Here is a 24104-nt window from a genome sequence, read left to right as displayed (position 1 = left end):
ACACAGATTGGCCCATATATCAAGCCTAATGATCGTTAATTGAGGTAATGAATAGAGTATCAAAGGTTGCTGCCACAGGCTGGTAAACTTTAACAAAACTATTGATTGTTGGAGATAGAGGTACCTCTGACACGAGCTAGCCAGAGGCAGACCAACTGGTGCCATATTGTCAACAAGAACAATGTGAATGTAATTGGCTTCTATGTCTCTCCTTCAAAAAAGGGAGGGAAATGCTGAAGTAAATAAATAAAATAGCCTTTACTAAACATTTCGACACCATGCTTCCATTATTGATTCCTTCTCACAAAATAATATCTTTGCAACACATGAAATTTCTGTTCCCAATCCAAACATACCCGTATACAAATGTAGAATAAATCTATAGGTTTTGCTTGAATTGAAGGAAACTTGCAGCAAAGATGTTTGCACCGGTAAGGTGATTTAGGTTGACATTTCCCTTTAAAATATTTAAAATAATATGATAACAAGTATGGATCATGAAATTGACAGATATTCCTTAGATGTGATAGAGAGGGAACTAATACAAAACCATTGTAAAATCAAACATCTTTATTTTGTGTTGATGCCAACATGCTTTTACCATTAAGTCAGAAGTATGTCATTGTGTAACATATTATGTGCTTCATTACAGTCAGGTAATAAACGTAATGGCACAAGTTATTGGTGTCCACCAGTGCAGGCGGATGGCATCAGGGCTGGGTCCTGGGCGGGGCAGGAAGCACAGTGTTATCTAGCAGCAGGGTGGTCAGGTCTAGATCTCTAGTCTTGTTATCTGGGTCCAGAGAGGCTAACTTGTCCTGCTCATTGGTGCTTTGCTCCAGTTCAAATATGTTTCCTTGTTGCATGAAAAAAGGGTGGGGATGGAGGGTGAGAGGAGAGGGAACGGTCCCGGCTGGACCTATTCTAGCATGAACCTATGCTGATAGAAGGCACCTGACGGGCCCAGGCTGGATGTCTGGGCTTTCTTTGCCTTCTTCCGCTTCTTAGCCTTGACCAGGGACACGTTTCCCTTGGCAATGGCAGGAAATAGGCAGGGAGGTGCTGGTTCACGGACAGGAACCACCTTGGGCTTGTTCATCTCAGCCCTCCTGGCCAGCAGGGGGACTCGGTGCACTAAGGGATTGGGGTTCTTGGGACCGGGTTTCACCTCTCTGGCAGGCGCTCCAGCCAGGTCCAGCTCCTTCTGAACCAGGTGAGGTTTGCTGGGCTGGCACCCAGGCTGAAAGGCCCACACAGCACAACCATCTGGCTCAGAGATGCCAACTGGGTGGCAAGGTCTTGGTCGAACATGACATGCTGGGTTGCTCGGCTGATCTTCAGGAGTTGGCCACAAAGGGCTGTTTAGCGGCATAACCGGCTTAGAAGTAGGCACTGGGTTGCCATGTTGTCGAGATATATTTCCAGGGTTGTTGGGATTAGAATCAGACAGAAGAGTAGGACCTCTAGTCTGGATCGGGGCCAGGAGGTGCCGCATAGGCTTTGCTTGACGGGTTGCCATGATGAACTTGTCGGTGTCGACATCAGAAAGTGAAGGAGCCCGGGGGACAACCGTCAGCTTTGGGAGGGCAGAGTGCCTTGAGAAGAAGACTGGAGCACCACCGTCTTCTTCGCTCTCTTCGGGCAGTCTTCCAGAACGCCGTGGAGCACAGTTGGACATTGGATCAGCCCTTTTCAGGCCGAGTTGTCTCATGATCTTCAGTTAGGCACGGACGATGTTGGTTTTATGCACTTATCTGTGAAAAAAATGTTGTCCAGTTGAAATGACAAGTTTTAGAAGTCTGTTGAAGAATGAGACAATTGCACTTATGGCTTCAACTAATCATCCATACCTTTGTATATTATCCTTTTTGATTCAAGAACATGATATTATTCAATTGAGCCAAGAACCAGGTTTATAATTTTTAGAAAGGAGCCATTTTTCTTACCTTTTAAAACGCTGAATGTCAAATTGCAAATGATCTGATTACTCAGATGACATCTATGTATTGGAGTGTTGTACATTGTGACGCAACAATACATCAATCCCGTTTGATGTCGGCAGAGTTCACGAAAGCCCCACAACAACCACCAGATAGCAGTTTTAGGGAATTTACATTAGGCCCTTTGTAATTAAATACATTTGTGTTTTTATTTTTTGTTATTGTAACTTTATTTACAAAGACCTTGCTATCACCCATGTTACCCGCATTTTGTGGGTAATTTATTATTCCATGTTTATTAATGATTCTCCTTTGACTTTGCTTTCAAGCTGAGGAGCTGCGGGTTGGGTCCTTGGGTCAATTATTTTATTCAGTGTAGCGATTTAAAGTCGGCATATAAATTGTGTAACACAATACTTCTTACGGGAAACTTGCTTACTTCAATAATATTTCCGGTTTTATATTTTATTGATTCTCAACAATCAAAATCAAATGTACAAAATATTGTACATTCATATTTTGCAAATATTTTTTATAAATACGTAATGTCTTCTCCTTTGCAACTGTGATAATAAATGTACGCAGTAACAGTGGAATGGAATGCGTGCCCCAGCAGACGACCTAATAAGATAACATCTGGCACAACCGATTGTTAAGATGCGTTCAGCATGGGCCTGCCTCAAAGGACCTGAGAAGGTTTTGCATATTAAAAAGAATTCCTGTTCAACCAAACTGGTTCCATATACTATTTGCAACCAGCCAAACCTGGTGCTGTAATGGTTGGGTTCAGCACAGAAAGTATTTCTTTCTACTTAGATTTCGCTATTGATGGTCCTCTTGCATATTTATTGCAAGAAAATTCATTCACTTTCTTACAACACAAATTATTATATTAAAGCTAATTGGGGCGCAGATCTTTTGGGTAGTGAGTGAGTGTATTATAGGCTATTGTTTCATTTGTCGGTCCACTTGAAACAACACATTGTAGAGTTGGCTTACAGCATAACTCTATTGCAGGCTGTCTATAATGATCTAGTTTTCAGTAGCATACACCTTTAAACGCATGAAGGTTCAGTATCTTAATCTACTATTTACTTTCATTATTGACCGTAAGAAGAACAATGGTGTTTATTTGCCTTAGTAACTACCCTGTGCTGACGTGTTCGCTTCTCGACAGCTTTTTTCTGTCTCACGCCACATCATCACGGAGCACGTAGTCGTGACGCAATCAAAGAGAGACTTGAGTTGGGCTTTTAAAGATCTGAACATTATTGGTACATAATGCATGGTTATCGTATTCATAATTTAACCTAAATGTTAAGAAGTCAAGTGGAAAATGTCTGAAGAATCTACAATGGGATCGTGGTCAGAATAAGTGGCTCTATTTGAGGTATGTGTCAAATATTAGTTTTGTTGTTCTCCAGCTAGCAGATAGCGTTATTGGCACACATTTGCCAAGTTATATTAGCAGATACTGTGTAGCTTGCAAGAGCTTGTTTCAGTTACGTTTCAGTCTTTTAACACAGTCTTGTGTTACACCATAAAACAATTTATTGTCGTTTCTTAGTAAGATATTAGAAAACCATAAATTTATTTCGAAGGAGCCAACTGTCACACAGTCAGAAGTTATGTACGTTAACTATTAGCCAGTCTTTGATCATTAACTTTTAGCCTTATGGTAGGGTCTATGAAAAGATAAGGTATTAGTCAATTCACTAGCTTGGGAACGTTTAGTTACAGTATACTCTTCTTTTCAAGTTTCACGCCTCTCCATAATGTAATATTAATACACAATGTACCAGCCAATAAGCTAGTAGGACCAGTTTGTCTAATTGATGACTCAGCTACTTGATCATCTTTTGTCAACCTTTTTCTCTGTCTCTTCCATAGAAAGAGCAGCGGCATTCAGCTCCGACCGCAAATAGACCTGTATGGAAACACAGAATGTGCCTTTCACACATCATTGACCATGAGGATACCAAAGTTGGCCAGTGTCTTTGTCTTTGTGGCCTGCCTGATGGCCTACCTCATGTTCGTCAAGCGCCATTATGACGGCGTTAGACCAGCAGTCTCCAAGCTGCCTCCTCTCTTCCGCTCCCAAACCGGCAGTAACAACAGACCCACCCCAGAGGTGGTCAGTGGACGTTTCCAGTATGGGGTCATGTTTGATGCTGGGAGCACAGGAACAAGGATCCACATCTTCAAGTTTAAAGTGGAGCACAATGGTACGGTATAATGTGGAGATATTCATGTCACAAAGCCTGCATCCATTTAAGTGAATAGGTTGTGAGCTTTTTGTTTAAATGCAAACAGTTGATCCTCAGATGTCTTTACTAAAAGGGATGTTTACTCCAGTGTTCTATCCAAAATAGGTTTTTATAGATGCACATATACAGTAGATTAAGCTTCTGAGATTAACATGCATCTACATCCCAAATTGTGCACTGGAAAAGTAGATCTCCAAACTCAGCATTTGGAAAAGCCATGTAATGAAGGAAAGGTATTAATTATCAGATTTGAACCCATGTGAAACAAATGAAGCTTTCAGGCTTAATTTACAGGATGGGCTTGATGATTCATGAGGAAAATGCACACATATTCAAAACTATATTTCAAGACCTCTTATTATTAGGCTTATGCAGCAGATATCAGGAACGCTGGGAAAAAGTTTCTGTAAAGCTTCCCGAAATGGCTTAGTTATGGCATTTTTACATTAAGCTAAATCACATAAGTGCTGTTTTGGCTTTATTGTTAAACCCATGAATGCACATTCTAATATCTAGCAATGACCTGCTATTAATGTTGACACAATCCTCATTATTTGTAGCATGAGGCCTGGAGCATCAAAAAATACATGAAAACAGAATACCATTACTGGCACAGTGAGGACTTCTGTGTAACCTTGTCTCACTACTGTGAATCTATTAGATCAGTGTCTGCGCGGTTGTGTAGCCGACTTCAACTTTTTTTTCTTCAACTTTTGCTGTTTTGTGACTTTCACAGAGGCTCCGAAATTGGCACACGAAACATTTAAAGCGATAAAGCCAGGTTTATCTGCTTATGCTGATGACCCAGATAAGGTAGTCACTAGTATCACACACCTGCCCAAATCCACAATTTTAACATTTTGAATCAGTCATGAGTGAATTTCCCTGCCATTTTAAGACAATCAATCCATTTCATAGGAAGTGATCATGCTTTTGATTTTTATTGGCATGGATTAATGCATCCTTATTGTATCATTACACTTATCTCGGACATCTTACGTTTTGGGGTTTATTTCAGTGTAAAGCAGGGATCCTGGAGCTTTTGAAGGTGGCAGAGGGTACTGTGCCCTCCTCCGCCTGGAACAACACTCCTCTGGTCCTTAAAGCCACAGCTGGACTCCGGCTCCTGCCTGGAGAGAAGGCTACTCATCTACTGGAGCGGGTATGTTGGACCAGGCACCCAGACTGCCTGCAGTGGAGCTAACACTCCAGTTAGCATTAGATGTTCTTGACTTGGTCGCTGTGTTTATTCTTTTGCCAAGACTTGTCTGCTAGCCAAATAATAGGCAAGGCTCATATAGTAACTCCTATGCTATATTATGTATACTATACTATGTACTATATTCTGCCTATTGCTCAATAACATACTGGACGTTGCTTAGTATGATGGGAATATAACTATTGATGACATTGAACAGTTGGCAGGCCTCATAGATATTAGCCATACAGTTGCATAATTACCTTTATTACCTATACGTGTATTTAACCTACGTCAGGTGCAAAACCTTCAGCTTAAATCAGTACAGAACAACTACTATGATGTCATTGTAGGCTTGTTTAACCTGTTTGCACACACCTTATGTCCTGTCCTGTCTCCCTTATTGCAGAATTCTGTCCGACACACCCATACAGTTTAATTGAAGTCGTCAGTAGTTAAGTTAACTGAAATCCCCCACTAGTGTACAACACCGACTGGAAGTCAGGACAATATACAATGGATACATGTGGTAATAGGGGGCTGCCGGTTGGAGAGACTTGTGATCAACCATGTGATCCCCGTCTCTTCACCCATGTCACACAGGGTTTTTCTCATTGGTCCGAGCACTATCCATGTCTGTCTAGTTTTTATGTTTGACTATTGAGGTGTCATATAATCCCATACGGGTTGGGCCACAAAGTGGCATGACAGGAAAATGTCATACTGACTCATTGTCAACATTCTTTACACTGTGACGTGGCAGGCACTCCTGTTCCTCGGCCCAGCTCCATGTTTTCATCCCTTCCTTGAAGATGTTCACTATACGTGGCCTAATGGCAGTGGTGCTGTTTGTATGTACAGCATATAGTGTATATAACGTACTGGCCACATGTGCTTTCCAAAGGGAATTACGTAGTGAATCCTGTGTAAAACAACACATTTGAAATGCATATTTACAAAGGTTTTCTGTACTTGTCCCCTCTGTCGAGGTGAGGGAGGTCTTCCAGCAGTCTTCATTTCTGTCCCGGGACGACAGTGTGTCCATCATGGATGGCACCGATGAAGGTAGGTCTTATCCAGGCAGACAACTGTTCCCCCTGCACCCATTGCCTTTCATCATGCTCCAACACGTCTTTTCTCGTACTATGAACTGTGGTTTCACGATTTCCATGCATTTCCGGACACTCTTAATAGTGAGTAAATCACAAACCTTGTCCAGTGCCCGGCTGAAAACGTCAAAATCCTTTTTTCTCTTCATCTTCAGTAGCCGGCTGTCCTCGTCATCTTGGACTGAAAGCTATTTAGAGTTTTCTAAATCTCTTATAGGATAACATGGAAAGTTAAGGCTTTTAGAAGAAGAATATACCACAGGGGAAAATCTTTGGGGATAAGTTACAAGGATTTCTTATCTTTGTGCGTGCGTGCTTCCGGGTGAAGCTAGAAAGGTCACTTAGGTTGACCTGACTCTGATTTCCCCAATGCACTCTGCTGCTGGACGATGGAGATTACAGCACAACGAGCAGCAAACATGTCAATCTCCTCTCTATGACTAAAAACAGACAGACAACTGTAGAGTTGAGTGTAGAATAATGGAGTTTGGCTAGAGGCGACCGCTATCCACAGGATGAGGACCACAGCTGCCCTATCTGAGGTCAGTACTACAGTGGGTCAAGAAGTAGGTCAAAGCCCACTTTTGTCCATTATCCAGAGGTACCACCCATATCCAGCTGTTGAATTCCAACACCATTGTGGTTACTGAGTACTGGCCCAGCAGTCACCCCTTCATCTCTCAGCCATAGCAGTGGACAACCATGCTCTAATACAATTGTTGGCTTTACAGAGGGATAATATATACATCGTTTTTTGTGTGTATGTATGTGTTTTTTGGGTTTTTTTTTCCTGCATGTTTGATGTAGGCAGAGCACAAAGCAATACATGAGATATTTTAATCCAATCCTTTTAAAGTAGTTCATACAAGCAATTACGGGCATGAAGGATAATGTTCCATTTAATCTGGGCAAACCGATTATCCACTATTCGTTTCTGAGGCTGAAAACGTTGCGTCTTCTTACCCCACGTCTGTCAGCTTGTTACAGTGGCCCTGACCTTTCAAAAAGTGACATTTATGATTACTGAATTAACTTTTGCAACTTCAATTTTTGTTGGGCCCAATGGTGCCTCTGGCTTCATTCCTGAACTAATGCTTAACTCCCTCCCGATCCATAAACGGATTTCACCTCCTTATTATCAGTTATATTTCTGTGGCTGTCACTCCGGACGCTTATCCTAGCTGAGATTACTTTGGCTTCTCTGAATTGAAACGACTTATTGTTAATGCATAAACCTAAGTGGTGTTTGGTGAAGCAGGAGAGATAAAGAGGACTGAATGAGGGGTAGCTAAGTGACAAGGTTGGCTCCATCCTTACGACCACAACACCTTTTGGTCCCATTCTTTGTTTGTTTGTGAATTGCTACTTATCATCCTACTAAAGTTTAAGACATTTACCCTATATGGCCAATGATATGTAGTATGGTCACAGTCCATAAGGCTGGACCCATTTACTGTGTTAGTGACCAGACAAAAACAGTTTACAAAACAGTCTTGTCAAAGGCACAAACACACAAGCAATGGATTTGAATGAACAAAAATTAAATACAATTCACCATAGATTTCAATGCTATTATATTTTGATTTGTATACATTTAGCGTCTAATCTTATCGATACAAACATTATCAGCCGTACGTATATACATATGAAGGATATGTTTTATTACTGCAAACTCTTGTGTACTTTGTGTTTGGTGGTTAACTTATTTTTCCTTTTCTACAGGAATCTCTGCTTGGATTACTGTCAACTTCCTCATTGGTAAACTGACATACAGTACAGTATCGGCTGGATTCACATAATTTATCAATCACGGAAAAAGACCCTTCATATAAAGAGAGAAGCTTGTTCTTAATGAGATTAGATTGAATAGTTAGTCAAGAAATAGCAGAAAGGCATTTTGGGATTGACTTAACTGAAAGATGGTCTAAAACATTTGTAAAATAAGAGTTGGCATGTCATTTGCATAGTCATAGTGCATATAGTATAACTGGATCATTGTCGACAGTGTTGTCATGACATTAGGTTGAACCAGAGGACAGGGCAGCCTGTGGTGATCCTGCCACCGTCACCTTCAGGGGCCTGGCCTAAAACTCAGTGTTCAGTTCAAGCTTAATTCTTCGGGACATAAATACAGAACACCATCAAAAGAGATTAATCGGAACAAGATATTCTGATGACCTGTTATTGGATTACCATAGTCGCTGCCCTCCTTGTTGACTAACTGGCATTGCACACACCCCCACCCCGCCCCCAACCCCTACCCATTCTCTGCAGGGGGTCTCCATGGTTTGGACACGCCCACTGTGGGAATGCTTGATTTGGGCGGAGGCTCCACCCAGATCACCTTCTCCCCACAGGATGAGGTAAGTAGGGCTCAGAACCAGATAGATGGCACGCGCTAGGCTGCAGTCCACTCCCCAGTCCCTTTCCACCCCCCCCCCCCACCCCCCTCCACACCCAAATAATGAAGCCAGATCTCTTCTCTAAATCAACACAAACTACCGGGATGGCCTCCCATCTTAGGGCTTAATCCGCAAATGCCATGCTAATCCGAAAGGCCTGGTAAATAAACGTTGTCGGACATTAGGTTGCAATGGGATGGGGGAGGCAGAGGGGGGAGGTTTCTTGTTTCTTAACTAGGTCAGGCCTTGTACACGAGGGATTGAGGACCAATTTACCATGTCATTACATTGCTTCAAAGAGTTTAAACTCACCCGGGCAAGCCGTTGACGCCTTAGGGGTGAAATTGGTTTGCAGATTGCACTGGGATCACTTTTTTTTTCTCTCTCTCTCTTTCTCTTATGTAGATCCTTTTTTTCCAAGTTTTGATGTCAAACATCACCCTGTGATAGCTTGCTGTCTGTTGCGTAACCCAGGAAAACTGATCATTGTGACATTTTGGAATTGATGTTTTTTTTATTTTTTTTATTTGATGATGTTCAATTTGAATGATGATATTTACAGGAACGTATGCTTACCTTCCCAGAAAACCATCCAGACCTCGCCCTTCGACTATATAACATCATTTCAGATGTTCAACACTACCCACACGCTTTACTCACACAGGTACAATGAACCGTATTATTATATTGTGACCATTTATATTGTATTCTAAATGTATTCTTCTTAGTGATCTCAGATACAAGACATATTAGTACCTTCCATATGTCAAGATATGCATTCCATATACATTTGGCGCCATACGATTTCATGCTCAGCCCAGAAGCTGCTATAGTGGGACATTCACTGTAGGGGGGCCTCTTCCATCTTTCTTGAAATGCAGCCCTTGTCCATCCCTGTTCAGAAGGGTGCTACACAACTGCACTGTTTGAAAAGGTTTGATTGTACGATTCGCTGATCATGCAAAGTTGGGTTGCATGTTGCAGACACGGCCTCACTCTCTCTGATCATATCACTCTTACTGAGCACCCACAGCCAAGAGATTCAGCACTCCTCATCACTCCCCTTTCCCCCATGCCTGAGTGCCACTCACTGATTCTGCTCTGTCTCTCTCGCACAGCTACCTTGGGCTAGGCTTGATGTCGGCAAGACTAGCAGTCTTGGGAGGCATCGAAGGACAGCCTCGTATGTGTTTTTTGAATTTGCTTTCATCTTTGCCTTTTTAAAGACCTTCCCCGCCCTGATAAATAAGCCATTATCTAATCTTTTAATAACATGGACCAAGATTAATTCCTTGCATGCCAGCTGTTGTTGTGATTTAGTTGATGCCTGGCTTTAAGAACGCCCATCAGCCCAGTGTCCCGGATGCAAAACTCCGTGGGGATTTGCATTTTATACACTTGGATTCTAATCAGATTTCTTTGTTTATGCACTTATTTGTTGTATAATGCATTTATTCTCAATGTTCCCTCTATGTATTTGAATGTATACATGGACCTGCTTAAGGGGACCACCAGATATCAGTCAAAGTTATTTTAGAAGAATAAGGCTATTTGTATTGTGGCAGTTTTACACATACAGTATTTCAAGCTATTGACCAGACTGGATCATCATTTGTGCGTGTTTCATAGTACCACAAAATAGTTTTTCTATGTAACTCCTGTCCAACTGTTGTCATGTTGCCACCACAACATGATGATAGTGTACTGTTCACTGGTCTGAAGTACATTCTGTCTTCAACAGCAGAGGGCAACCTTGAGCTGGTGAGCCCCTGCCTGGCGCCTGAATACTCGGGCCAATGGGAACACGCTGAGGTCAGGTATACTGTCAAGGGACAGAAAGCAGGTAGAGTATTTTCATGTGACTGATCATTATTGAACTTTCACATGAATAGGTGTGTCCGTGAATGAGTGATCTTAATTTTGGGTACTGTCACCTATTGAGCAAACTGATATATCGGAAGTCTTAAGTTGTAGTGTAAGTGTTGTTCCTGTTTCAGGTGAGCCTATATATGAAGCTTGTTTGAGGAAAGTAGAGAAGATGCTCTACAAGAAGGTGGAGAAAGCAGAAGAGGCCAAGGACATGGACTTTTATGCCTTCTCTTATTACTATGACAAGGCGGTGAACATGGGAGCTATAGGTTGGTACCTTGTTTGTCTGCAGAATATGATGGTAATGAATAGGGCCATTTCATGTCAATTCCTATGTACCTACGTGTTTTAACTTAATGTTGCAATTGTGTTGCCACTGTTTTTCATTCATTTTTTCCATCAACTAGATGAGAAAGCAGGTGGAACCATAAGAGTCAGTGACTACATAGAAGCTGCCAAAAGAGGTGAGATAGCGCCCTCGGGATGTTAGTGTATGTAGGTGCACCCTCAAAGTTTTATTTGTATGGAAAGTTTTGACACCTTAACGCACGTCTTTCTTTCCCTTAGTATGCAACAAGATGGAGACTAGTCCAGCAGAGAAGCCATTCCAGTGTCTCGATCTGACCTACATCTCCGTCCTACTACAGGAACTTGGCTTTCCCAAAGATAAAGTATTCAAGGTGAGGGCACAATTAAATAAGGACTAGCCTATTGTAGTGGGGTGTGCTCTGAGTTGGTGTCAGTTTACCTTGAGTCTGCATCAGTCTGAATTGTTTGCATCTGTTGAATATAACGGCATGGTGTCAGTGTATATATATATATTTTTCCATTCTTGCAGCTTGCGAGGACTATTGATAATGTGGAAACTAGCTGGGCTCTCGGGGCCACGTTCCACTACATTGACTCCCTGCACAGAAAGTGAGCTGCCCACTGTCCAGCAGTGCTCCTTGTGTTCATTGAATAATCGATGCACACCATTAAGTATGCTCTGGGGAACCATGTTTATCAGAATGTAAGTGTCAGTCACTAAAGGCTGTTCCGTTTCCTGCTTTTAAATAGCAGGTATGAATGTGTTTTGTACTTTTGAAGGAATGTTTTAACTAATCAAGGTACTGGTGTAGTTTGAAGAAGCATAATTGACATTTAAATATAAAATAAAGCTTAGAGTTTATATATTTATATATGATTAGTTGGTACTGTCCATTCTCCAATGTTTAGTTCAGAATAAACACATTTTTGTTTTTATATATTTTTGGTCATTTCAGCTTTTTTTTCTGAAAAGGGAGAGGGGGAATATACACATGACCCGGACCTGAATCATACCCAGGCCTCGTGTGAAGGTCTTCCGTTTTGTGGTGCTCTTACCCAGTGAGCCACCAGGGCGCCCCAAAAATATTCAGAATTCTACCACAAATTAGCATCAACACTTTAATATTAGTCTTTTAATTCTTCAACAATTTTTATAAAAACAATGGAATTATGGGACCAATTTGTCGGGTCAAACACCATGCATGTCAGTCATGACTTGAAACAGGCTATCTCCATCTAAATTATGCACCTTAATCATTGTATATATATATTTGTTTTACACAATAATGATCAGCTTGGTACAGGGATCCTGTCCCCAGGCCTATAGGAAGGCATCACACCACTCCCTCAGGCACTGGGAACAGGAAGCAGCTTGTCTGGAGTTGGCCCCACTCGTGTCCTTCAGCCACTCTGTAAACAGCTCTACATCCTTTCTCAGCAGCAAGAACTGGCCCAGCACCACAAACGCCTGCGGATAAAATGCTGCAGCAGTTATCTAAAATGATGCAGGATTGGGAGGGAAATGTAAGTCGAATGCTCAACTCGACAAATGAATCAGCTATTTTCCCTACAAAAGTTTAGCAGGCTAGACAATAGGACACGTTTTAACCAAATCAACTCACTTTGTCAAAGCCTTGATCTTCAAGTTTCTTTCCCAGTACCTCTCCTATTCCTGACAGGGCATGTACCGGTTTGTCACCCATTGGTTCGGCAACAAAGTCCCTGTGCTTCTGTGAAGTGGTAGACATATTCGCTGAAGTAAAAAATATCAGAACTTGAGTTATAAAACGGGTTAGACCATTAGACACCACAGCCAACTGTGCCAACCAAAAGAAATGACACGGAGTGCTCAGGACGACCACCAGCTGCTCAACAGAGTTGTCTAATTCAACCTAACCAAGTAATGGTAGGCTTTCTAATATTTCGCAATAGTACTTTTTTTTACGGGTTCTTGTTGACCAGGGGCCTATGTTGTATGCGTCTGACAAATATTTAACCTTGGTTTACCCTGAAGTTGAGGCATGTGTAGGATTGTTGACACTAATTGCTATCACCTGCTGTCCAGCATGGTTGTCGTTACAGTATTTGAAATACTCAAAATAGAGTGGGGAAAAGGAAAATCATTCCCATCTTCAACTATTAGATCGGCGCTACTCGTACGCCTGCTGTGACGTGAACACGCATTCTTTTTGACCAATAAGGTACGCATACTTTTTGACCAATAAGGTACAAGTTTGCACAATCACACTCCCACCCATGTGTTACTTGTTCTAGTTTTTAATCCCTTGCCATTAAGTTTACGCATCGGACTTGATAATAAAACTTAAAATTGATCAAAACGTTGTTAAAGGGATTGATTATAGGAGCCATGACCACGCCAGTGAGTGACTTCGAAAAGAGAAAACAGATCAGCGTCCGTGGCATTGCAGAACTGGGTGATGTCGCAGAAATTAAGAAAAGCTTCAATAGGCATCTTCATTTCACTCTGGTTAAAGATCGCAATGTTGCTACCCCACGGGACTACTACTTCGCTCTGGCCCACACGGTCAGGGACCATCTTGTAGGGCGATGGATCCGCACACAGCAATATTATTACGAGAAGGATCCAAAGGTAGGGACAATCTTTTCTGGCATTTTCCAGAAAGTGACAGCCTCTGTCATGCCTGGTGCGGTCATTAGTTAAACTTTGGTTCCCTGCAAAACATGGTGTGTCTGATCTTGTAGTGACATTGTCTACTCCTTAAAAATAAATGATTCGATGCAAGTGCTTTTTTTGCAGACTGCCTTTCTCCCGCTTCGATCGTTCATGTCACACGGAGGCCCTCCACTTGTAAACTTTGTGGGCAGAAGCCTCCTTTTATTACACTATATAGTAACAGAACAGTCAGACAGATGTGTCACATATTTTGTGTTGTCTCCATTTAGTTGCAAAAAACATCCCGGAAAAGAGTTGACTTGGGTAGATGTTGCCTTCTAACTGTCAGGAACACAATGGAACAATACATGCACTTCTGTATTATGACCTTTCCACTACCAAGAACCATATCATTTTACAATAAGTTCATGGATAATATGATCCTGAACTGATAAACCTATTATTAACTGAAGCTGTAGTCTATGGAGCTCATTGAGGAAGGCAAGACTAGCGGAAGTGTTTTGATCAGGAACCCAACAGGAGTCCAGTGTGACAAGCTTTGAGTAAAAGCTATAAAGCTACGGACTCTAATTGATTAAAAAACTTCTGAAATTGTTAACATTGTCTTATGAATGGTGTAACATAGCATAGCCAGATAAGGTGTGTGTAATATATCTGTCTTGTAATGCTCAGGTCTGCAAAACACCAAACAGGTTGGACACATGCCAAATATTGCATAACATGCATAGCAGAGTGGGTGGGTTATATGCAAACTCCTCCTTACTCTGTACTCAACAGGCTAAACATTGTCTGTGTCCACGTATGCGTGGTGTCCTGGAACATTTCTTTTATGTTACTGGCTAGAACATAGAGTGTTGCTTGTAACCAGGCAGTCTAGTGTTTCTTTTCATTCCAGAGCGCAGCGTATCCATTTCCTCTTCATGTCTGTCTCCTGAGTGCCTACAGCCATGTCAAGCTGGCTGTTCCACTGGCTCAGCACTGCATTGTTTATGTTCATTGTGATCATGGCTTTACTTTTTCTAGAGTTCCATAAGGGCCTTAAGAGGCCTTAAGGGGGTCATTGTAATGATTGCCACCTGCTCTTTGGGACCGATGCTGTATATCATGCTGGTGGCTTTTCCTCTGACTCTATACAACACTGAATCACTTATGCTTGTAATGGCTCAGAAATCCTGATTTCCGCCTATGCTAATTCCGACAAATAGTGAATCAACCTGTTTCTTTCACTTTAGAGGGTCCACTACTTGTCTCTGGAGTTCTATATGGGTCGGACCCTTCAGAACACCATGATCAATCTGGGCCTGCAGAATGCCTGTGATGAGGCTATATACCAGGTAAACACTGCTGTGCTTTCAGCACCAATGTCACACTTCCCAGTGTTATTGAAATAAATCTCACTGTTGACAGTATAACCCTTCTGAGGCTACTCTCCGGAGGTAAAGACAAACTGCTTTGAGTCAATAGCAGCCAGCTATCGATAGTAGTGACTAAGGGACATTTCTGTTTGCTTTGTTTGTTATTGCAACACCACTAACAAGATGCTCTGAAAGTGAGGTACGATAACGGGACACAAAACAGGCCGTCAACCACTGACAGACACGCAACCGCATGCATTTACCATGACACATTGTTGCATTTCAAGTTTCAAACCTGACAAACTGAATCTAGATGGATCTGTGCTTGACCTAAAATACTTAAAACTTCTAGAAAACTGTCAAAGAGCCTTTAGAATGTAGGCAACGCGTCATATCAAGTGGCTGTTGGTTTTGCGCCGTGAGTCATGTCATTAGAGATGAGCATATTATGCACATCTGTGCATATAATAAATGGGTTGTAACCTCATGCCAGCTGGGATTGGATTTGGAGGAGCTGGAGGAGATAGAAGAAGATGCTGGACTGGGAAATGGAGGACTGGGCCGCCTCGCAGGTAAGAGAGCAAAACATCAAACACACGTTGACATTTACATTACATTTAGTCATTTAGCAGACGCTCTTATCCAGAGCGACTTACAGTAAGTACAGGGACATTCCCCCCAAGGCAAATAGGGTGAAGTGCCTTGCCCAAGGACACAATGTCATTGGGCACTGCCGGGAATCAAACTGGCAAGTGGCAACCTTCAGATTACTAGCCCGATTCCCTAACCGCTCAGCCACCTGACTTGACACTGATATACACAGACAGTCACAAAGACAGTCACATTCTATCATGGATACGCTATTTGTGGCATGGTACTCTGTACAGTATGGTATTGCTGTATCCCGACAATGCCACTGTCAATCCTCTGCCTCAGCTTGCTTCCTGGACTCCATGGCCTCCCTAGGGTTGGCTGCCTACGGCTACGGCATCCGCTATGAGTTTGGCATCTTCAACCAGAGGATCAGCAATGGCTGGCAGGTAGAGAAAAAGAAACCGGGAGGAATCACTAACCTATGATTATACACTCTGTTTGGTTTGAAAACCAATCTTCTCTCTCAATCAGGTGGAGGAGGCAGATGATTGGCTTCGCTATGGTAACCCATGGGAGAAAGCCCGCCCAGAGTATATGCTACCTATTCACTTTTATGGCCAAGTAGAACACACAGCAGAGGGAATGAAGTGGGTGAACACCCAGGTCTGTGTGCGACACCCACGCATACCCACACACACGCAAACAAACACCCAGCCATCTCGATCTTACAATTGGTCTGTTGGGTCTGTTTTCAGGTCATCTTCGCCATGCCCTATGACACTCCTGTGCCTGGATACAAGAACAACACAGTTAACACCATGAGGCTGTGGTCTGCCAAGGCTCCCAAAGACTTCAACCTGCAGGAGTGTATGTGTCAATGTTTGAACGCTGTCCAGTTTTTACACGATAGAAAGGGATGATTGGGTTTTGATAGACAGTAATCGGTTTTATTTAGAGGCGATTTTACTCAAGAAACTACAATACAAAAGTATTCAACACACATACTGTTTGCACACGCACACACACACACACGTTAAAATTCTCTCCCTGAGGTAAATTGGATTCATGGAGCAGAGGTGAGAGCTGTCTAGAATACTAAGCGTTGCCCCCATGTACCAGCACAATGCCATTGGTGGGGGAAGGGAGGAGGCAGCCTCCCAGTGTTGACCGTGGGTACACCCCTGTGAAGAGGCAGGGGGGTAGCTGAACTATATTCTACCTACTCCCTCCACAAACGTCAACCAGGGTCACGTTCACCAAATGGGGCCGCGTTTCAAATTGAGATCAAGTGACAGTTTACAATGTTAAGTCATTGTCTCAAATTGGAAGTTATTTCGTTATCTTGAAGTGAAGTGCCCTTGTGGATTCCTAAGATATTTTTAGATTAAAACAGCTGCCCTGGAGGTAGATTTGGTCCAGTTTATGTTTCCGATGTAGACCATGCGAAGACCATAAAAACATGGGGCTCGTGTTTCTTGAGCTTGTAATTGTTTGCTACAGTATCACACAACATGGTGTGGATCTGAAACGGATCATACGGCAGTTACAGTTTGCACAAACAATGAGCGTTTTTTGTTTGTTTGTTCACGTGTACATTTTTACTTGATTGTAACTCTGTGAATGTGCACAGTATTGTGTTTATAGAATTCTCTCCACTCTGCCTGGTCTACAGTCAATGTTGGAGACTACATTCAAGCTGTGCTGGACCGTAACCAGGCAGAAAACATCTCCAGAGTCCTCTACCCAAATGACAACGTATGTTTCTTTTGTTGTTGTTATTGACCAGAACACATTTGAAACAGGGAGTGTGTGTTTGCCCATCGTTGCCCAAAGGGGACATGGTGAGAAGGATATTCTAGTAGAGTGTGTGAGAAAGATAAAGGGAAACAATCTCACATCCAGGAGGTCACATGGGCCGGGTGCATTCTCTCAAGCTATAACCCTAAAAGGACATCAGGGCTCTAGGGTGTAGCACACACTCCTCACTACAACACACATACTTACATACTTACTGTTGAGGAGAGTCCTGTAACATGAAGCACATCAGCTGTTCAAGTGGGGATGAGGAAATCCTTGTCACTCTATATCCCCAGGGACTAAGGCACTGCCCTAAACAGGGTGGTCCGCCTTTTCCAGTTTCTGTGCACAAACAGAGAAAGCCCCATTAGAGCCATGTTCCCACCTTCACCTCTCACACTCACTCGGTCGAAAGGGTAGCCTCAGAAATGAGGGCACTAAACTGTTAGGCCATTGGACACGACAGCAAATGCACTTCTACATCTTCGATTCGCCATGAAGTGACAGTCACATTTGTTTTTAAACGCAAAGTAAAAGGATATCCAAACACAGGAGCCATTCCCCGTGACACAGTTCTCAAAGAACGCGGGTTGTGAAAGTGTCGCGCGAGGTTCTGAACCGCGCGTGTCTGTGTTCAGTTCTTTGAGGGGAAGGAGCTGCGGCTCAAGCAGGAGTACTTTGTGGTGGCCGCCACACTCCAGGACATCATCCGCCGCTTCAAGTCCTCCAAGTTTGGCTGCAGGGACCCCGTCAGGACCTCCTTTGAGACCTTCCCTGAGAAAGTGAGTGGCCAGCCCCCACCCTTCACAGATCTCAGGGTCATTTGGAAATTCTTTGAAGTTATATTACAGTTGGCCAAAGCATTCAAACCTGCATGGGAATTCTCTCTTCCCCCCCCCCCCTGCACTGATAGGTGGCCCTGCAGCTGAATGACACCCACCCTGCCCTGGCCATTCCAGAGCTGATGAGGATCCTGGTGGATGTGGAGAAGGTGGACTGGGACAAAGTGAGACATTCTCTGACTTGGGGCTTTGTTATGAAGAGCAACAAGCTATGCAAAGAAGGGAGGAGAGTGATACTGTAGAGTAGGTGTGGTTCTGCTTTGTAGATAGTGAGTCTGGCGGTATTTACAGAAGCTTTGTGTAATAACTGGAAACCACAATAGTGAGGTATGATCGACTTTATTGTAGAACTATGTACAATGGTTTATTTATAAGTTGCTTTCTTTTAAAGAAATGATAATGCCGTAGGTATTGCACGGTTTGGTGAGGATTGTAAATAGACATTGATATTATGCCCCCTGCCTCCCCTTAGCCTTTATAGAATGACAAAACGTATAACCTAACATTTTTACAATCGTATACAAACAATTTTCTTTTAGAACTGTATCACCTGGGTTTAGCTCAGCGGTACAGCATGTGACTGCAGGTCTAGAGGCTGCCGGTCCAAACCCCCTCCCGTACTTCCCTTTGGATCAAAGCGTCCGCTAAATGAACGCAGTAATGTCGTTCCGATGTGGTGATTGTGCGGCTGTGTGGGTTGTCCTCTCCCAGGCGTGGGAGATCACGGTTCAGACGTGTGCCTACACCAACCACACGGTGCTGCCCGAGGCCCTGGAGCGCTGGCCCGTCTCCATGTTTGAGAAGCTGCTGCCCCGACACCTGCAGATCGTCTACGAGATCAACCGACGCCACCTGGAGGTGAGATCCTCACCCTCACGTTGTCCACAGCCAGAGCTCTCGGGTTTTCCCGTTGAAGGAATCACACTAGCGCACAACGCTCGTGCTCGACGTACCGTTTGAAGCCATCCTGTAAAGGACAGATCCAAAAGAGAAAAGTGTTCCTGGCCAGTTTTTGGTGCATCCAATTTCTTGCCTTATGAAGAAAACAATAATATGTTGCCATTGACTGAATACTACAACACAGGCATCAGGACACTTTTGGGACTCTCCTCGCGTGCGCCGATTTGACTGGTCGTGCTCTGTTTGTCTCCCGTTAAGAGGATAGCCGCCATGTTCCCAGGAGACGACGACCGGCTGAGGAGGATGTCCCTGATCGAGGAGGGGGACCCCAAGAGGATCAACATGGCCCACCTGTGTGTGGTGGGCTCCCACGCCGTCAACGGAGTCGCTCGCATACACTCCGAAATAGTCCAGCAGACTGTGTAAGTGTGTGAAGCCTATGCGTTTGAGAGATGACCGCGAATAATCATTGAAGCTCCGCAACAGGCTTGGCCGACCACCAACTTTGGCTTAGGTTTCCATCCTCCTATGGATTGGAAACCACCTTGTGCGCGTGTTTGATTCGAAACGTCTATTTCTGCAACGCAGTTTCAAGGATTTCTACGAGGTAGAACCGGAGAAGTTCCAGAACAAGACCAATGGGATCACCCCTCGCCGCTGGCTCATGCTGTGCAACCCTGGTCTGGCGGATATTATTGTTGAGGTAGGAGATCTTGCTAGGCCTGACGCATTAGAATCTGTTTAGCATCAATATCTTTTTCTCTCTAGCAGCAGAAACAAACAGTTACATCCAACTGGAAACTAGTGGAAACTAGTGTTAAATGTCATGTTTTTCTTTTTTAATCTAGAAAATTGGGGAAGGCTTCATGACAGACCTGTTCCAGCTAAGGAAGCTGCTCGACTTCATCAATGACGAAGCTTTCATTCACAGTGTGGCCAAGGCAAAGCAGGTACGCGTCCCCATCAGGCTCGTCCACGTGTACCGTTTGACATCTTTCTCCTACAGCCCATTTGACACATCCCGTCTGATGATTTCTCACTCGTGTGCTTTTAGGAGAACAAACAGAAGTTTGCAGCCTACCTACAGGAGAAATACAAGGTCAAAATCAACCCAGAGTCCATCTTTGATATCCAGGTCAAGAGGATCCACGAGTACAAGAGACAACTTCTCAACTGTCTGCACATCATCACCTTCTATAACAGTAAGAACTTGGACACATGACATTGCGCTATGTCATAGTGGTTGAATAACCAGCATGCACGTTAATCTGAAGTAATTGTCCGGTCATAAGTATCCTGTGTAAACATTACAAACAATTGGTTTAACTGAGCCTATCACAATTTCCTACATCACTAACATACATGAACTTCCAAAAGACCAGAATGGTGGTTGGAGGCCAGTCAAGTTTCCCACACCAAACTCGATAAAACCTTTCTGGATGGACCCTGCGTTGCGCATGGGTGCTTTATCCGGAGTAATGCCCATGGTTTTAGAATGAGATGTCCAAGATGCTCATATAGGTGTGATGATCAGGTGACCACGTGCGTTTCCATACAGTGTGTCCGCTGTGTTGTTTCAGGTGTTTGTGCTGCCATCTACCTGTAAAAGTCCAAACTGACAGAGACGGGAGGATCGGAAACAACCGTGTTGATGATTAGAAAACATTCACATTCTGTAACCGCATTGTTTTCTGTTACCTGTGTAGGGATTAAGAGGGAACCCAGCAAGCACTTTGTTCCCAGGACAGTGATGATCGGGGGAAAGGTGCAGTGTTCAAATGTCTCTTTATGTCATCACGGGAGTGTGAACGAGGAGAAGTCATTCATGTAGATCTCAGTTCCTGTCAATATTTCACATATGTCCCTTTTACCCAGGCTGCACCTGGCTACCACATGGCCAAGAGTATTATCAAGCTAATCACGTCGGTGGGCCAGGTGGTCAACAACGATCCCATCGTTGGGGACAGGCTCAAGGTCATTTACCTGGAGAACTACCGGGTATCTCTGGCAGAGAAAGGTACGAGGGGACAAGGATTGATCTCGATTGATAGTGTAAAATAGTTAGCTTTTCTTCTGCCAATTTCCTCATAAATACTGACACTGGTAATGTTACTTCCAAAAAGATTGTACTCGAAAACGTACTTGGAAAAGTGTACTAGAAAATAAGGCCCCAAAATTGAATTGTTGAGAAATGATGTTTCGAAGCTAATATCCAGTATCATTACGTTCCCAAGCGGGCCCGTGTTCAGTGCTTGTTTGTCACCGAGCCTGCTCCCTCTCTCGTGTCATCCAGTGATCCCTGCAGCTGACCTATCAGAGCAGATCTCCACGGCGGGCACAGAGGCCTCGGGCACAGGCAACATGAAGTTCATGCTGAACGGTGCCCTCACCATCGGCACCATGGACGGTGCCAACGTGGAGATGGCAGAGGAGGCCGGTGAGGAGAACCTCTTCATCTTCGGCATGAGAGTGGAGGATGTGGAGGCCATGGACAAGAAAGGGTGAGAGAGAAGAATGTGTCGAAGGAATTACTTGACTCATTCGGTCTAAAACCATTTACTCTTGTGGTGCTGAGGGGAAAAAAGAGACGGTGTTCCATTCAAAATTCTGAAATGAGCTTGGCATTCTTAGTATTACCCTTTGCGGCCTACAAAACTGTGCACAGTTCATCCTGAAAGTTACAGATGAGCTGTCCACGTAAATGCACATTTAATGCACGGTTGTGTTAAATCAGTGCATAGACTAACCTGGACGCCACACCTTCCACGCAGGTACAATGCCAGAGAGTATTACGAGCGTCTGCCAGAGCTGAAGCAGGCGATGGACCAGATCCAGACAGGCTGCTTCAGTCCTGAGGAGCCTGATCTCTTCAAGGACGTCGTCAACATGCTGATGAACCACGACAGGTTCTGATATTATTACAGCCACGTTTGTGTATTATAATCCGATTGAGCTTTTTTGTGCCGGTTTGTTTTCTAAAGTAGAATGTCTTGCTCCCCCTCCCCCCCCGCGCGCGTTGCCTCGCGTCTCAGGTTCAAAGTGTTTGCTGATTATGAGGCCTACATTGAGTGCCAAGATCGGGTCGGTGAACTGTACAGGGTGAGTCATCCAAGAGGCATTTCCTCCGCTTTCCAAAATGCTCTTTCCTCTGGAGTGTAAATAAACGGTTTCCCCCAAAACTTGAACCCATTTGTCGGACGCCACCAGGGGATGCCAGTGTGCCTCGCACACTGTGCCCGCTGTCCTGTAGAAACCTGAAATGTCCACGCCATTGTTCCGAGCCACGGCCTCTAGCATTGTGCTGTGAGGGAGGTCAGACGTGTGAGCGCATCGGGGTGGTGCTGGGTTACGGGCTAGTGTTCCTGGGCGTTTGTCTCTCATTGAGCCTCTGTTGGCATAGACACAATCTGATCAACCGAAAGGTGGCTAAGTGTGCATCACCTCACAGCATTAGCTGCTTAGGTCAGCACTGTCGTGGGGTGTTGCCAACTGCCATCCACGCTGCCAGCACGCATGGGTGTTGTATTTCTGTTTGGTCACACAGGTCGACTACAATTTTGGGAGGGCGAGTGTCCCTGAACCCATATGGTGAAACTAAGGACATGCTGACAACATTTTGCGATGTGTAACATAACTAGGACTTGTGTTTCCATCCTAGAACCCTAAAGAATGGACTAAGATGGTAATCCAGAACATTGCTTGTTCCGGTAAGTTCTCCAGCGACCGTACCATCTCTGAATACGCCCGAGAGATTTGGGGTGTCGAACCCTCCAGCGTGAAGATCCCGCCCCCCAACGAGCCTGCCGCCGAGTCCAGCCGCTGAGAAGCTGCTGGCGCTCCCATTCGTCAGAACTCCACCAGTCACGTCGCTAACAGTCTGGTCTTCATCAGGCTGACTTCATCATGCAGCTAATCCCTTCCAGCCCTCTGTGACATTGCTTGTAAAAATGGCTATACAGATAATATGTTATTTGATTTACATCAGAGGGGACTGGAAGGGGCCACACAGGAAACGTTATAGCTTTTTCTTAGTGTCACTCCTTATTTTACTTGAACAGTACCGCTTGATTCTGTGCCCAACCGACCAGTGAGACAGGCTAATTTGCTGACTCAAAGCAGTCAACCAAAAACTCCTTAAGCCACGCAGACCATTATGACCTCTCCACTTTTATTGTGTATGTACTGTCGTTTTCTGCTACTGATGGGCCTTTCATCGCGGGGGAACAACCTCGTTTTTAAGCATCCCTATTGAAACATTTAATTTATGACTCAGTTGCATAAAATGCGTACTGTGAAGTTCCTGGTTATCAGTGGACCAGTATTTATCATAATGTTCATGCTCTCTGTTCTTCATACTGGTTAATGGGCTGTGACAAAATGTGCATGTGCATTTTTTTTTTGTATATTTGTAATGAAAAGGAATTTCCACCTGTTGTGCATTTTCAGTGACTTGTCACAACATCCTGCATTTTATAGAGACGACATTGGAGTGGCCGACATTGTGTCACGTGACCTATGTATGCATGTCGAGGAATGGCCATATCCACATGTAGGTGTGACAGTGAGCTATACTGGAATACTGTATGTTCATTTGATTGAAACAAAAAACAAACATGTAATATTCTGTATACCGTCTCCTTAAAGAAGAATGTTTTCATCTGCGAAAGATTCAAGTGATGTGGCGATCAACAAGATTGTTATAAACTAAAGACTTCTGCACTTACCATTTGAAAGACTGTCAAATCTTATTGAAAGAGCACCTGTCATGATACTAGTCAAATCAACAAGTTTAGCACCAAGCTCTGGTTGGACGGGCGGATCTTCTTACGTCATGGCTCTCCACCCCTCTCCTCTGCCATCTGGCCA

The 24104-nt window shown here is 43.8% G+C and overlaps 3 protein-coding genes across 5 annotated transcripts; 2 read left to right on the top strand and 1 right to left on the bottom strand.

Annotated features, from left to right (window-relative positions):
• The first annotated feature begins 3159 nt into the window (after window positions 1-3159).
• entpd6 (ectonucleoside triphosphate diphosphohydrolase 6) lies at window positions 3160-12032 on the top strand. 3 transcript variants are annotated; one of them, XM_084709457.1, is made up of 14 exons: window positions 3160-3330; window positions 3831-4165; window positions 4944-5020; window positions 5226-5369; window positions 6395-6470; window positions 8237-8272; window positions 8789-8877; window positions 9501-9580; window positions 10035-10099; window positions 10661-10759; window positions 10914-11054; window positions 11193-11249; window positions 11353-11465; window positions 11624-12032. In XM_084709457.1, the coding sequence occupies exons 2-14, from the start codon at window positions 3910-3912 to the stop codon at window positions 11705-11707; spliced, it is 1317 nt and encodes a 438-aa protein (XP_084565583.1). In that variant the 5' UTR covers window positions 3160-3330; window positions 3831-3909; the 3' UTR covers window positions 11708-12032. The 3 variants fall into 3 exon arrangements, with proteins under 3 accessions (XP_084565583.1, XP_084565582.1, XP_084565584.1); XM_084709456.1 differs by having other exon boundaries at window positions 3161-3330; window positions 10658-10759; XM_084709458.1 differs by lacking the exons at window positions 3160-3330; window positions 4944-5020 and having other exon boundaries at window positions 3859-4165; window positions 10658-10759.
• Window positions 12033-12199: 167 nt separating this feature from the next.
• On the bottom strand, window positions 12200-13224 carry LOC146268193 (barrier-to-autointegration factor-like). The gene is made up of 3 exons (XM_084709462.1): window positions 13102-13224; window positions 12717-12847; window positions 12200-12562 (listed from the first exon to the last, which is right to left on the bottom strand). Exons 1-3 carry the CDS (start codon window positions 13115-13117, stop codon window positions 12416-12418), a joined length of 294 nt encoding a protein of 97 aa, XP_084565588.1. The 5' UTR covers window positions 13118-13224; the 3' UTR covers window positions 12200-12415.
• A 110-nt stretch (window positions 13225-13334) lies between these two features.
• Window positions 13335-23971, top strand: pygb (phosphorylase, glycogen; brain). Its single transcript, XM_084709455.1, has 20 exons — window positions 13335-13705; window positions 14983-15084; window positions 15599-15677; window positions 16042-16145; window positions 16231-16362; window positions 16455-16566; window positions 17372-17454; window positions 18135-18278; window positions 18410-18502; window positions 19050-19196; window positions 19497-19660; window positions 19827-19941; window positions 20087-20188; window positions 20293-20440; window positions 20945-21003; window positions 21114-21255; window positions 21532-21739; window positions 22010-22144; window positions 22271-22337; window positions 22897-23971. Exons 1-20 carry the CDS (start codon window positions 13463-13465, stop codon window positions 23059-23061), a joined length of 2544 nt encoding a protein of 847 aa, XP_084565581.1. The 5' UTR covers window positions 13335-13462; the 3' UTR covers window positions 23062-23971.
• Window positions 23972-24104: the final 133 nt, after the last annotated feature.

The sequence above is a fragment of the Hypomesus nipponensis genome, chromosome 11, assembly GCF_054491055.1.
Source record: "Hypomesus nipponensis isolate SF chromosome 11, ASM5449105v1, whole genome shotgun sequence".
NCBI lineage: Eukaryota > Metazoa > Chordata > Actinopteri > Osmeriformes > Osmeridae > Hypomesus > Hypomesus nipponensis.
Note: the sequence above shows the minus strand (reverse complement) of the source record. Positions and strands in the feature narration are given on the sequence as shown.

Coding starts and splice junctions, on each gene's coding strand:
- entpd6 (XM_084709456.1), top strand. CDS start 3,910: ATGAGGATACCAAAGTTGGCCAGTGTCTTTGTCTTTGTGGCCTGCCTG. Junction 5,370..6,394: donor CTACTCATCTACTGGAGCGG/GTATGTTGGACC, acceptor CCCTCTGTCGAG/GTGAGGGAGGTCTTCCAGCA. Junction 9,581..10,034: donor CACACGCTTTACTCACACAG/GTACAATGAACC, acceptor TCTCTCGCACAG/CTACCTTGGGCTAGGCTTGA.
- LOC146268193 (XM_084709462.1), bottom strand. Junction 12,563..12,716: donor AAGATCAAGGCTTTGACAAA/GTGAGTTGATTT, acceptor TTTTATCCGCAG/GCGTTTGTGGTGCTGGGCCA.
- pygb (XM_084709455.1), top strand. CDS start 13,463: ATGACCACGCCAGTGAGTGACTTCGAAAAGAGAAAACAGATCAGCGTC. Junction 20,441..20,944: donor CATCATCACCTTCTATAACA/GTAAGAACTTGG, acceptor TTACCTGTGTAG/GGATTAAGAGGGAACCCAGC. Junction 21,740..22,009: donor GAGGCCATGGACAAGAAAGG/GTGAGAGAGAAG, acceptor CCTTCCACGCAG/GTACAATGCCAGAGAGTATT.